Source organism: Pyxicephalus adspersus, chromosome 5, assembly GCF_032062135.1.
Source record: "Pyxicephalus adspersus chromosome 5, UCB_Pads_2.0, whole genome shotgun sequence".
Classification (NCBI taxonomy): domain Eukaryota; kingdom Metazoa; phylum Chordata; class Amphibia; order Anura; family Pyxicephalidae; genus Pyxicephalus; species Pyxicephalus adspersus.
The window spans coordinates 61663198-61678088 of record NC_092862.1 but is presented as its reverse complement, the minus strand read 5'-3'; the positions used below and the strand labels follow the sequence as shown (position 1 = coordinate 61678088).

Below are 14891 nucleotides of genomic sequence, written 5' to 3'. Positions count from 1 at the left end.
AGAGACCAACATTACAACTACAAAGTCTGTAAAACATATAGCTGAAATAAGAATATCCCTTCCGGATTCACTTGCATGGCCTCCTAGGGATCCTGCAATGATTTCTCACAATATTCTGGCTTCCATACAAACTCCTTATAACACAAACAGCAGATGGAAGGCTGAATATCAGGTAGGAAGAAGGAACAAATAATAAAGCATTCTAATGGGCAGGCTGAGGAGATGTGACAATGATCTGTGTGATGACCTCTCACTGGAATTGTTCTACTGCAGCCTTATCATTGTATATAAAGGAAACCACCAAGCCAAGTGCTATAGCCAAAGTCTATTGTGTACATTGAACTCATCCTTTGCACTTCAGAGAAATTCTTCAATAGGGAAACAATAAAGAAATACAAAAGTCAGAAAATATTATCCAGCTCCAAACTGTGTGTGTGTTTATCTGGACAGAACAGCAAAATGCAGATGGAACATTGATCAGGCAAGGTGTTTTTTTCTTTTGTGTTTTAGTAAACCATCATATTGAAATTGAAAGCACTTTGTGTTTCACAATTGACGTTTCAATACCATATTGGGAAAAACGTCCATATTGCCGATCGAGTATCAAAACTAAATGATACCTGGAATACTTGCAGACGATTTATTTAGTTTTATTTAGTTTTGAATTTGGAATATTATTCACAAATTGGCAGTGTCACATACACAGTAAGTAGTAAACTAAACATGAAAACAACCAAGAACAATGGCTACTTAATATCACTGCAACAAAAGTTACTAAAACAACCCAGAAAACAAGCCAGAAATCAGCTGTTACCACAATACCACACAATTTACACAAACTACAACAGAAAAGCAGCTTGACAGCGAATGAGCACTGACCCCCTCCTGTGCGGACCAATCAGAAGTCAGCTTTTACCAAGTTACCAGCATACAGTCACCAAGTGCCAGCTATGGCCCACCATGCTGTGTGAATGAGCCGAGATGCCAGTATAAATGCCACAAGTGCCCTGTGCAGAGCGGGACAATACTAACCATCTCATTTCCTGACAGGGCCAGCAATGAGAGTGTTAAGCCTGGGACTCCTCACACGAGTGATGATGAGGGATTTCCAAACTCTTTCACAATCTCCCCTCACTTCCGCATACGGCCATGTAGCGAGCTGAAGGCAGCCCAGCCCGAGACATTGGAACTCGGAATGTGAAGTCCACCCTCCTCCGCCGTCAGCTCATACACAGGGAGAAGTCATATTACCGAGCAGCTGAGGACGGGTCATTCCCCTCACATCGTATTATGGTCGGCGTATGAGCGCCTCAGACGTAATCTCTCTCAGGCTTAGGGAACCTAGGAATCCACCCCCGCTATCTCTCCATAGCAACAGTAGCTACACCGGGCCACCCCCTGCCTGACGCAAGCAGCAAGAACATGGGAGTCAGCCAGGAGGCCACAAATGTCAGCAGTCAAAACAAGTTCCCTGTGCTTCCCTCCAGCCCTCTCCATTAGTAATAGGCACTCCAATCCAGCCTGGCAGCTTGTGGCCCCTGGGGGGCCAGGCCTACATACTGAGAAGACAGTCCGTAGACACAACTGATAAATATCTTCCATGTACTCATCTTGTGTATTCATTCAAATCAGCTCATGTAAACTGAAAATCTGCAGAATAAATAAAAAATACAGGTGGTCCTGCCATGAAAGGTGTGTCCAGGCACTTCCTGTGTCTCTGAAATATTCTCCGTTGTCACCGTCACATACGTGGTGGCCATTGTTTACGCACACTGCTTTAGCAAACTGGGCTTGTTCAGACAAACCTGGAGAATATTGGTTCATAGACCATTCCCGGGAGATGGCACCTCATTGCCAGGAGCTATGCATGAACCAGCGCCCCAACATTCTACAGCCGGCAGCACTGATTACCACAACCTCACCTGAACTAGCCCGCCATGTCCTCCACCTAAAGTTTATAGCTAATTTAAAGTTCTACTTTGGCATCAGGCAGGTCAGAGAGGAGATGACCCTTTCACAATACACATTCCTATCTGCCTGATCACTAGCTGATCCCTCCATGGCAGATCAATGAACAGCTGATCAGGAATGACCACTTGTCTATAAAGGAATATCACTCACTGGTCCCCCCATTCCCCTCTCCACAGAACTGTGTACAGAGCTCATTCATTCACCCGGAAACTATCACAAAAGATGGCTCAAACAACACTAATCTAACATGTACATAGCCTGAGAGTGAATCTATTAGTTCCGTACATACTGCAGGGCAGAGCTTCTCAACAATATAGAAAGCCAATGTTTGTACCCCATGGTGTGAGCTTCAAGCACCCCTGGACATGTGTAAGTTCCCCCTAGCTCTCTCTCCTTCTGTGTATATTTATATTTAGTATCATGGCTGTCATTTTGGTTCAGAGAAACAAGTATAAGGATTAGAATCTAGACATTTACTTTGATGTGATGTGTATTGTTCTGGACTAGTGGCAACTACTACTTTTAGGCCCGTGATTGCATTCTGTATATAAATCATGGGACAGGTATTACTATACAGGCTGCCCACCAACGAATTATTATGATTTGTAGTCTTCAGGCTAGGGGTGCAGGATACAGCAGTGTAACAATATAATGTTTACTGACACAGTATATCAGAATATATTTAGTGGTCACCAGCCCACTGGTTGCTTATAATGTAATAAGTCACAATATACTAAATACAGATATTGACAGATTCAGGTTGGTCACATGGCTCTTCCTCTCCATGTCTGCAGGATAGCTGGTCCTGCATGTTACAGAGAACGGCACTAACATGCTAGAGGTCATACTGTCTACATCATTTACATTTCCCCTCTGGGGCTGACACATGACACCCTGCAATCACAGCACAGTCCTCCGTGGAGTGACACTGGGCATTATTTAACTCAGAAGACTAAGCACATCTTGTGGTTAAAAAAGTTGCAGTGTCATCACATGTTGTGATTTGTGAATGACAGCAAAGAATTATTATGACACTGGCACTGTTGTCTGTTATAGGAGCCCCACCGATGTCAGCAACTGGCAGGCAGTACAGTGGGATCCATATACTATCCAGTATATCAAATAGTTTGACTTTGATAACTATCATTTCTTGTTTGGTCTTAAATTCAAATGAAAAAAACCCATAATGAGTGAGAAAAAGCAAATTAATATTTTACGTTTCTGGTAATACCAAAGATAATGCAACTAATGATATTAGTAACAATTAGCCTCCACAGTCCTCGTCAGGCACCATTAGGAAGATCATTTGTTTACAAATGTATTTGTCTTTTTAAAAAAATTCATATTAATGGTCCATGGGATTTCAAATTATGATTTTAGTGGTCTGTGAGGTCCAAAAGGTTGGCAACCGCTGATCCTGAAATGTTATGGTGGGGGTTTTCATAACATCAAGAAAGATGTATAGGGCTATGAAGCATTACCAAGTATACATTGGGCCTGATTTATTAAAGTTCCTGGAGGCTGAAGAAGATACACTTTCATCCAGTAAACTGGGTGATCCAGCAAACCTGGAATGGATTTCCTAAAAATTGATTACTATTTGTTAGCAAATGTTTTCAAGCCTGGACCAGATCTATTTCAGGTTTGCTGGATCACCCAGCTTCACTGATGAAAGTGTATCCTCCCCTGGCTTGAAGAGCTTTAATAAATCAGGCTCAGAGAATTATGCTCACAACTGGGCTTTATTTATTCAAATCTTATTTGAAATGGTCATAAGCATAGCTGCTAACTGTGGTGTGCTATAAATAATAAAGCTGCAGAGAACACCAAGAAATATAAATTCCTTTCAATGCATTGAGCACATACACTGAAAAGATATGACAGAGTCCTTGTCCTTATACCCACCTTACCTACAGTGCCACAGTACAGAAACACATCACTTTTAATAGATAAACTCTTGCTTTAATTATTCTTTACTGCACACTGCTAAATAATTGTCTAAGCTTATCTTTAGGAACATCATTAAAACAGTAGGACAACAGTTTATAACTAGTCACTGTCTGTATAATATGTAAGAAGCCATACAGTGCAGGGGATGAGGGGAAGGTAATTGGCAATGCCACATGAACAGATCAGAGGTCAGAACTGTGTATTGTAAAACACAGAATTTAACATGCAGGGGTAGAGTAATGGCTGAGCTTGGCCTGGAGGGGCTTTAATGCCATATGGAATAAGATAGGAAAGGAATAGGCCCTGCAACCAATATACAATACATTATAAAAGGTAATAGGAACCAAATGTTACCTACAACATTCTACTGCAAATGTTTACAATTGTCCTATATTAGGGGCGTTTCCATAGACAAACCTTTAAAACCTGGGACTTTCCCGGGAAATCAGAAAACAGCTTGCAAAAAAACAGTTCGCCTCTCCAGTTTTATTATTGTGTGGGCAACCACATCCTGTATCTCTATGGGTGTATTACATCAGCAAATCTCAGGACACATTTCCTGTCTTGCTCACTTACACACACAATATCTGAAGTACTAGAGAATTGTTTTCATTTTATAGGGTTGATATGATGATAAACGGGGGTGTGAATAAGGTAAAATTACATATAAGTGTCACAAGCTGGGGCAGGTACACAGAGTGCGTTCACATGTGTGTTTTGCTCTCTTCACATTATCTTATATTCACATTGCTGAGCCATTACTGAAGTCTGAGCCATGTGAATGTATTGTTGCTAAAACACCAAATGGTTAATGCAGGCTTTAATTTATTCTGACTCCAACACATAATGACAAATTGATCTCAACTAGTTTGTGATAAGGGAGAAAAACAAACTTTTACAAATTCTTTTCTCAAACATTTGCTAAAGTAAATTGCACAACCTACCGATTTCTGATTGCTGGTTTTAGTCCATGGTACCGCGATACGCAGGAGCAATATCCATGCTTCATGTTGAATGCCATCCTAACACAGTAGTAGCCATCACATCGTCACTGCAGCACACCACAATGCATTTTAGTGTAAAGTAAAAAAAAAAAACCTGTCTGATTTTAGTTGTCCTGCGGTGCCTTGGTAATCTATGGTAAATTGATGGGCTGTCTTAATGCATCACCCCAAATTTCTAACATGTAAAAGGACCCTAAAACATGACCTGAAGACTACATACAGCCTGGCATCCCATGTCAGTAACAATCTTGTGCTACCAAATGCAGACTGGGCACAAAAGGTGTTTTGGTAAAGGAAACTTACACTTAAAGGAATATTATCACTTGATACATACTGCATATAACACATAAGTGTTTAACCTTATCTGAAAACAAAACTGGTTAGATAAAGCAACTAAAAGCTGCATGAATTGCAGAGATTCTAGCATAATTAATGACAGCTCACAGAAAATAAACACAATTTTTTTCTAAAACCGCTTGCATGTGACAAATTATGACAGCACTGAAAATTCTAGTGGAACAACAACAGATCAACAACAGCTGTTTGTAGATTCTTCTTGGACCTTCTCTTCACTTTCAGCATATGTAATGCAAATACTAGAAAGCATCATTCCAACCTTTACCAAACTACAGGCAAGACTAGGTGTACAGTGAACAATGTTTGTAAGCTACACAACCAGTTTTACCACAATAGGCCTGATTTTTTAAAGCTCTCCAAGGATAGGTAGGATACACTTTCATCAGTAAAGCTGGGTAATCCAGAAAACATGAAGTGGAAATGATCAAGGTTTCAAAACATTTGCTAGCAAATAGCAAATGAATTTGAAGAAATCCATTCCAGGTTTGCTGGATCACCCAGCTTTACTTAGGAACATGTATCCTCTCCAGCCATGGAAAGCTTTACCAGGCCCAATGTGCAATAGCAGACCTCCAATCACAAGAGTTTGAAAATCCTATTTTGGAAACTGGATTCTCCATAAAACAGTCACATATGTGTCCTGCTTCAAAAAGTCAGTAACAAGTCAAAAGACAATGTTAGTCTGGAGCTGGTAATACAGCAAATTAAATGTGTAAAAGCATATCTCTTGTATCCCTTTGTACTTTGTAATGCTGTCATAATAGGGTATGTTTTTTTTTTTTTCAATTTTATTTTAGTGTTTTTGCTATTGTTTGTTCTTTCTTTTCAACACAGCTATAAGCACCTTTTTTCCTCTTCACTCAAAAATAAATAGCTTGATTGTCACGCATGCTGTCACAGCAAAAAGTCATTCAACAAATACACATTTCACTCTCAAACTATGGAACAAATGAAACCATAATAAAGGAAGACAACTGTCTCAATTAATATTCTGTTCAACAGAATATGAAAAATAGGACAAAACAAACCGCAATCATCATAAGTAGATAGAATATTCCAAAATAAGAAATGCAATCAAATTCTAACATGTTGGCACTTTAATGGATCTTCCTGTGTGTGGCCAAATTTAGCAGCCTTTATGTTTAGTAAGTCCTACAAGCAATTAAAGAACAGGTATTGTCAATGAATGCACAAGTTGTATTTCACTTCATTGTTACTGTGTAAATCTTATATAATGTGTCAGATGCAGTGCACACATTATACTTGTTCAAAATTGCCTGACGTTTTAGTTAGGGGTACAGTAGATCCGTCCTACAAAGAGAACTATCCCAAAAAAAACAAAAAATCGGCAGGTACAATACATATCCATGTGAAGCGCTGAGCTACAAACATGTTATTTTATTTTGTTATGTTATGGTTTTGGCATATTTCATTCATTTCAACATTTGTTATGGTGTTGTGGTTAGGCAACCAAAATTTAATTTAAATGGGCTGCCATAAATATGTTAACATACTACAATAGAAAAGAATGAAGGGTCCTTTATCTGATAAATCTGCACAACAAAACATCTTGGTGCTTGACACACAAGGGGGAGATGATGTATAATACAACCTAGGGGTAAACTGCACAGGTAAATTTACTCTCATGTTGCTGTGATTTAAAGAAAAACTTCTATGAACGAAACACAAAGGCTTCCACTGTTGATTTCTCCTTCTGAAAATGGTAGTTGGTGTTATCATGCAGTCCCTCTCGCTCACTGTCCTAATAGGGTTGTACAAGTAAACATGGCATACAACACTGTTTGTCATATAGAGATACTGATAGTCATCTCACCTAACAAATACAATGGTCCTGATTTATTAAGGTTCTCCAGGGCTAGGATACACTTTCATTAGTGAAGCTGGAAACCTGGAACTGATTTCTTTAAAGTCATTTGCTATTTGGTAGCAAATGTTTTCAATCCTAGACCAAATCCATTCCATGTTTGCTGGATCACCTAGCTTCGCTGAAAAAATTTATCTTCTCCAGCCTTGGAGAGCTTTAAGTCAGGGCCAATGCATGGAAAACATTTGTAGAGCCAATATATCATGCATTGCTTTACAGAGTCCATAGTCATATCTATGACCCTACCATAGTATTATTATTATTATTATTATTATTATTATTATTATTAAACATTTTTTAATATATTAGCGCCATTTAGCGGATTTATATAGCGCCAACATATTACGCAGCGCTGTACATTAAATAGGGATTGCAAATGACAGACTAATACAGACAGTGATACAGGAGGCGAGGACCCTGCCCCGAAGAGCTTATAATCTAGTAGGTGGACCTAATGTACCCAACAAAATCAAGGGACAATTTAGGGAAAAATGGGAGGAAATTGAAGTGCCCAGAGGAACCAATGCAAATACAGAGAGAACATATATTCTTCATGCAGATGGTGTCCTGGCTGAGTTTTGAAGCCAAGTCCCTACTGCTGCAATAGAGAGAGTAAATCACCAAGACACTGTAGTAGGAGTATCCCAGTGGTTGTTAGCAGCAATTACAAATGCTGTGGGTGTAATAGGTGTGTATCTAGTGAATAGGTTTAGGCCATGAGTGGTACATATGGAAATCACAGAGCACCTCTTAGATTGAAAGCTTTTCTTTATAAATGCCGCTCTGTCGCTCTCCCCCTCCCCCCTGCATAGAGCAGAACGGTGCTCTATGTAAAGCACTCCTTCATACATTGTGCAATATTAGTCGTTGGAAAGGATCGTGAAAGATCTATTCCAACGACTATAATTGCAAGTGTGTATCGGCTTAACAATGTAATTGCCATGAAGATGGTACATTGCTCAATAATTGTTACTCAAATCTTCCCTGTATTTAAGCCATAAATACATAAAACCCTAGCTTTATCACATTAAGAGTGTAATATGAAACAAAAATATACATTGGGCAGGGCAAGAAATATTTCTAAAAGCTACTGAGTTTTAAATGGGATGCAATGAAATTCTCAGAAGCAGAACTAAATCTGACAGACTAATATGACTGTTATACAGAAAACTTCTCTGCCATCCTAAGAGAACAAAAAAATATTCTTTACAATTGTGTATTTATGTTTTTCTTTGGCCATTTTTATTCACCTTAATCTAAATATTTAGGCACCAAAAAGTAAGCAGAAGCAGTTAAGCACAATAATGCTACCAAGAAGTTTCCAGATACTGGATCCAAGTCTGCAAATGTTTTAGTCCAGGGATAACCATACCTTTTCAGGGTACATGAACCGAATGATGTGGGTACAGGACTGGATCTCTGCATGACTAAACATGCAATCAGTTGAGTAATATAGTAATTGTACTTCAGTATGTCACTAGCTGCAGACATTTTTATATGATTACATTTCATGAAATCACTACAATTTTCCTTTAGCTCTTCTGTTCCTAGTAATACAAATAAAAAGTAAAACCAAGTTTTGTCACCTTTGAAGTCATGCTGCTATCTAAAGGACTGGTAATGGTAATGATGATAGTGGTCAAGCACTGGAAGTATGGAGACATCAGAGAGACTTTACTGGAGGTCTGTAATATGTAAAAAAGGTAAAAACCATGTTCTAGTCCATCACTGTTGAATTAAAGTAATGGCCAGAATCATGCAAGGGGTAAAATACATCACATTGCTCAGTGCTACATCTATCTCTCATCTTGTCTATTGTTAGATTACCCCAAAGTTTCTAGTAAAATATTGGGCTCAATTCATAAAACAGTGAATGTGAATCATTCCGAATCTGAATCATTTACTGCCAATGGATGATATGAACATAGAGGATTCCCACCAGAGAATGTTTAAAGGAATGTCAGATTCACTGCTTTATAAATAGCCCCCATTACCTTTGAAAATGGAAATGATTATTTGCATATAGGTAACTATACCCCCAACTCACATCTGAAAGAACACTCAGGGTGCCCATTAAGCAGCATACCAGTACACAGCAGCTGTCTTGTACCTTCCCTTTTCACTATTATTTCATTTTTAATGTTTTGTTTAAGGCTTGACTAATATTTTACAAATATAATCCAATCAAATATCTATAAGCTTTACAAACTACAACTGAAACACTTCGTGTAAGCCTTTTTTGGCAACTTAAATAATCCAAAAAATCACCACCCCCTAATGCTTTCTGCTGGCATGTCACATTTGGTAATTTGCTTTGTGCATTAAGTGTTTCCTGAGACTTACTAAAACAGAGAAGTACTGGCAAACCAAGTGCATGTCTTTCTATAATCAGTCAATGTACACTATTTTTTGTTGCAAATATATGCCAATGTATAGTTTTAGCTCATTACTATTACTGCACAGTATTTATGTAGCACCCACATATTATGCTAAATTTTACAAAGTCCATAATCACATCACTCAAAGGGGCCCACAATCTTATGTCCTTACCATAGTCATTCGTCTTTATTACAGTCTAAAGTCAATTTTGAGAGGAAGCCAATTGACCTAACTACATGTTTTTGGAATGTGGGAGGAAACCGGAGTACCCAGGGGAAACCCATGCAAACATGGGGAGAAACTGCAAACTCCTGGCTGAGATTTTAACCTGGGACCCAGCGCTGTAAAGGCGAGGGTGCTAACCTGAGCCACAGTGCTGCCCAGCCTATAGACTGGGTATATAGTTTACTTCTTATAAAAGTATTTTATTTTTTTACTTTACTGCATTTACAAACTAAGACATGATTGAATGTATTTCCGATTCTTCATTTTGTCTGCATTTACCGTTAGCTGTCAGGATATACCTTACCAATGATACTGAAGCCCTACTTTATAAAAGCCAACAAAAAATTACTCCATATTATTAGGTTGTATTTGTACCCTAGATCACTGGTTCTGGTTATATGTAAATTACAATTAATTCCTTAATTTTTTCATATTAGTAATAGAACAAGGTACCATCTGTTTTTTGCTTTGAAGAGCACTATGTTTTTGGCACATATTTAGCAATTTACTGGTTTGAGGCAATTTCAAGTATACTTGTTTCTATTAGATGTATGACAACTTATGTGGGGTTCATGAGATTTATGCATGTTTTTTTCTGGTTGGTGACTCAAAGTATTGAAGGTTTAGGATCAGTATAACTTAAAAAAAAGATGTCAGAGATGACAACCTATGTATTTTTGGAGCGCACAAACCTGGGTGAAGCTTTATTGACTGCAACTCAAAAACTCATTGCACCTGTAATAAAGAAGTCATTGCACTGTATGGTCAACACAATTGTCAGTATTATAGACATTTTGCTGACCAAAATGCCACTAAAACAGAGCCTGCAGTACTTGAGATCTCTACATCATTCAGGAAAGTGTCAGGAAATACTGACACGAACATTTATCCGATGACTGTCTGGTGATGAAAAATGTGCACTGGATGGGAAAACAACTTGCTCTTAGGTACAGCTACCAGTGTCTGCTGTAGCCCATCAGTATGAATTCTAGACAGAAAGCAAAAATCCAAATTAGACATTTAGGTTTACTATTTTACTGAATCTTCTTCAGCCAATGATGTGATTAACACTCTTCAGCCATACTGCACTGCTTGACAGATGTCACACTTATTTACCAATAGACCTTTCTCTTATCTCTGCCTTCAGCCTGCTAATTGTACAATAAATCAACCTCACCTCCTTTTAACAAGCAGAGGGCTGACCAAGGGAACCATAATACTAAACCTGGAGTGATCTTTCTAAACTTCAAGGAATAGATGGCCAAAATTACAAATCCTCAAGAAGATAAAAAGGTAAACACGTGTTAGAAGTGTGTGTTTAGTGATCTTACTGGAGTTACCCTTTATATTACCTGGGCCCTTTAAAATGATAGCATTATGTCCAAACTGCAGTCTTAAAGAGTAATTCTATTACACAATTTCCACATTTGTTTACATTTTATCCATTTTCTAAACTTTTTTTTCTTTGTTTTTGTAGTAAAGTGTAATAGTATGTAGTAAAGTCCCCTGCATCTGACAGGATCAAGAAACACAGTATGCGCCCACCCAGTTTGTCATCTCAAAAGCCTTTTTTTAGACACCCGTACTCTAAGACGGAACCCTTGAAATAATTTTCTAATTTTAAGGAACCCCTGCTATTATTACTATATCCATAGCTCATAGTACATTAGTGTAGTGGATAGAAGAAAGAATGCCTCTTACATTGCTGGCCCTTCCAGATAACCATAAATAGATTATTAGTGTCTGGTAAACTTTTTTTGAGATATTGCTCAAGGAAGCCTCTAGCAACCTCTGGAGGAACCTTTTTTGGAAAACACTGATCTAAGGGGTCTATTTATAAAGCAGTGAATCAAACATTTACAAAAACATTCCGTGGTGGAGAATCCTAACGGTCTTTGTGTTTCAATGGTAGCAATTCATTCTCCACCAGGGAATGTTTCTGTAAATGTCAGATTCACTATTTATAAACACCTCCCTAAGTTTTTACTTCCTAAATGTTTTATCCCCACCCCAGTGGTCTTCAAGCGGACCTAAACTAAAAGTTTTACTTCACATAAAAGGGTTAACAACCCTTTTTTATAAAGTAAAAAATATTATTTGTTTTTTGTTTTTACTGCATGGAGTTTGCAGGTTCTCCCTGTGTTTGCATGGGTTTCCTCCCACATTCTAAAAACATGCATTTAGGTTAACTGGCTTCTCCCCAAATTGATCTTAGACTGTGTTAATGACAAATGTCTACAGTGGGACATAAGATTGTGAGCCCCTTTGAGGGACAGCTAGTGACATAACTATAGACTTTGAGAAGTGCTGTTTAATATTATTATTATGATTACTATAATATTTCCTACTTTTCTGCAAGGTTTTTCAGTAGGGGTAATTATCTGCTTTTATTTTTTCTGTACCCACTGCAAAACCAACTGTAATCATACCAGCCCATTATGTTTTTCCTTCTTTCACATCAAATAATGCAATTATTCACCTGCCACGTTGACTGGAAAACCTCAACCGAGAATGATAACCCCTCCACACCACCCTATAACTGATAATAACCAATGTCCCACCTCCCAAACTAATAACTACCCTTAAGGACTAATGATCAAATGCTATTCCATAACCACTCCCTGCTTTCCACAGTACTAAAAGTATTTGAAGTAATCATAGCACAAGGTATAGGACTGACAATGGCAGCTGTCTGGGGCAGCTGAGATGTTCTGGCATAAAGGACCTGATGTATTAAAGTTCTCAAAGACTGGAGAGGATACACTTTTATCAGTGAATTTCGGTGATCCAACAAACCTGGAATGGATCTGGTCCAGGATTGAAAACATTTGCTAACAAATATTAAATGACTTTAAGAACTATATTCAAAGTTTGCTGGATAACCCAGGTTCACTGATGAAAGCGTATTTTCTCAAGCCTTGAAGAGCTTTAATAAATGAGGCACAATGTGTGATATCCTGTCATACATTGTTTGAAATAGAATTGTTTGTAAACATGTAAGTTTACAAGTAAAATATTTTACCTGTATATATTTTGTTTAAAGAACACACTTTTTGCTAATTTTGATATAATCAAGCCAAACAGTGCTTGAAACATTACAACTTTTAAAAATTGTAGTTGCTGTTCAGAAAAATAAAATGCCTAGCAGCTGTTTGGAGCGGTGTCAAGTCAGACTTTTGTCCTCTGCATACCATATCATGCTTAATTTGTCCGGAAAGTACCTAAAGCTCATGCAGTAACTAATAGTAAAACAGCAAGTAATTCCTTCCTCCTTTCATCAGCTGTGCCAGATATCTGAAAGTAAAGTTTTTTGGGAAGTTTGGAGGCTTTCAATCACATTGAACTAGAAAATAAACATTAAAAAGTTGCACAATGGATGATTTATATGGGCTCCTCATTCAAAAGTCATGAAAATAAAAAATAAAAATTTCCACAGACTTGGGAGTGAAATTAAAACATTGTGACCAGGCAGGTCCTTTACTGTAGAAGAGTCAGGCAATAAAAAAAAACCTTACCTGCCTGATCACAATTTTTTTATTTGCACTCACCCATCCTCCCTCCAGTGCCATCTTCCTCCTGGAGTCTGGTCTTCCGCCATCTTGCTTAGCCATGCTGGGATGATGTAACTCCCAGAAGTTAATTCACTTCAGGCAGCAGCAGAGGAGACTGGGATGTACCATGTTTTTGACAGATGAAGACAGCAATCAAGCAGGTAATTTTTTATTGCATAAGGGACGTCATACCTCCCTTTCTGCAATAAAGATCTGCCTGAACGCAGATTACACAAGTGCTGAAGACCTTTCCTTGAAAAAATGCAACGTCTCTTTAATGGCCTCTGTTCAGAGAGAAGATCATTCAACCTGAACCATGATTCTCTGTACCTGTGAAGATTACATGCATTTTTCCATGAAATTAAACATTTTCCAATTAAACAGTCCTAGCAAGTAACGTAAAACAAAGCAGCTGTATAAGCACAGGGACCTAGAAGTGCCAGCACACACTTGTAGTTTGATTGTATTCAGTAAACTTAAATACCATTCTAAGACACTACCACCCTGTTGTGAAGGAACTTGCTCACACACATTTTAGCCAGTGATGAAACCTGTGATAGGCCAATAGAAATGTGGAAGGAAGAGCAAAGGGGCAGATGAGCTTCGCTCATTCAGACTGCCCACATTCAATGTGCAAGAAGCCAATAAAACTGCTTTGGGTATGAGCATGCATCTCTGGGTGTCTACTCCATTAGAAAGTTTGAAAAGTGACAGAATCAATTTTTACAATTATGCTCAGATTGCAACAAAAAATAAAAAAAAAAGATTTTGCTCCTTAGTATTCAAAGGTATTAAACAATATTCTCTCAAATAATTTTTTTGACTGATGGCATTATTGACTGGTATTCATAAGCACGATTCCATCTGCCTCCATTACCCTATTTGAGGAACATCAGCTGAACCTGTAAAACTATGAACCATCTACTTTGTTAAGACATAAAGTGGCAGCACAAGCAAGTATGTCCTGAACCATTTAACAGAAACCTCTTTTGGTAAGAAAGGGAAGAAATATGTAGGCTGACATTGCTGACCTGCCTATGAAAATGCCAGTTACTGGTCCCTGACTCCAGGCATCTTCATTTTTACACCAGCTGTATATTCAGCAAGTATTTCTACAGTACTCTCTAAACTACATTGAACTGCTGACAAAAAGTGTAGTGGTAATCATGCTTCTGGCTTCTCACTGCATCAGAAAGTTATTTTAAACAGCCATCCATAGCACAGGCATGTTTTATGAATGGCAAAGTACAGACAGGGGGTGAACATACAACACCAGAACTTGTCTGTTAGACATCTTTCAGATGGGGTTAGAAGCTGGAATTACAGGTTCTGCTGTCCTTTTTGGCAGCAGTTCAACAAAGCATAGGGGAGACTATTCTAGTAGTTTTGAAAAACTTCAAGTGTAAAACTTAAATTGACCAGAGTTGCGTTTAAAGTTGACACCTAATTTGCATATGTTTTATTTGCAAAAAATTAAAAAGTCCACTTCATACTACTGCTTAGTAATTATTTGCAGGTCACTGTAACTCACATTATTGCATGTTATGTGCATTATTCTGCTACACTACC

At 38.1% G+C, this 14891-nt stretch overlaps 1 protein-coding gene across 5 annotated transcripts in view; it reads right to left on the bottom strand.

Annotated features, from left to right (window-relative positions):
* HIVEP1 (HIVEP zinc finger 1) overlaps positions 1-14891 on the bottom strand; it is a 107800-nt gene that overhangs the window by 66200 nt on the left and 26709 nt on the right. The window contains exon 1 of one of the 5 annotated variants that reach the window (XM_072411698.1): positions 1252-1461. The exons of the other annotated variants lie outside the window; for them this stretch is intronic. Coding sequence (XP_072267799.1) covers positions 1252-1273 — 22 coding nt within the window. The 5' untranslated portion in view covers positions 1274-1461. Of the gene's footprint in view, positions 1-1251; positions 1462-14891 lie in introns of those variants that run through there. 5 annotated transcript variants of the gene reach the window in all.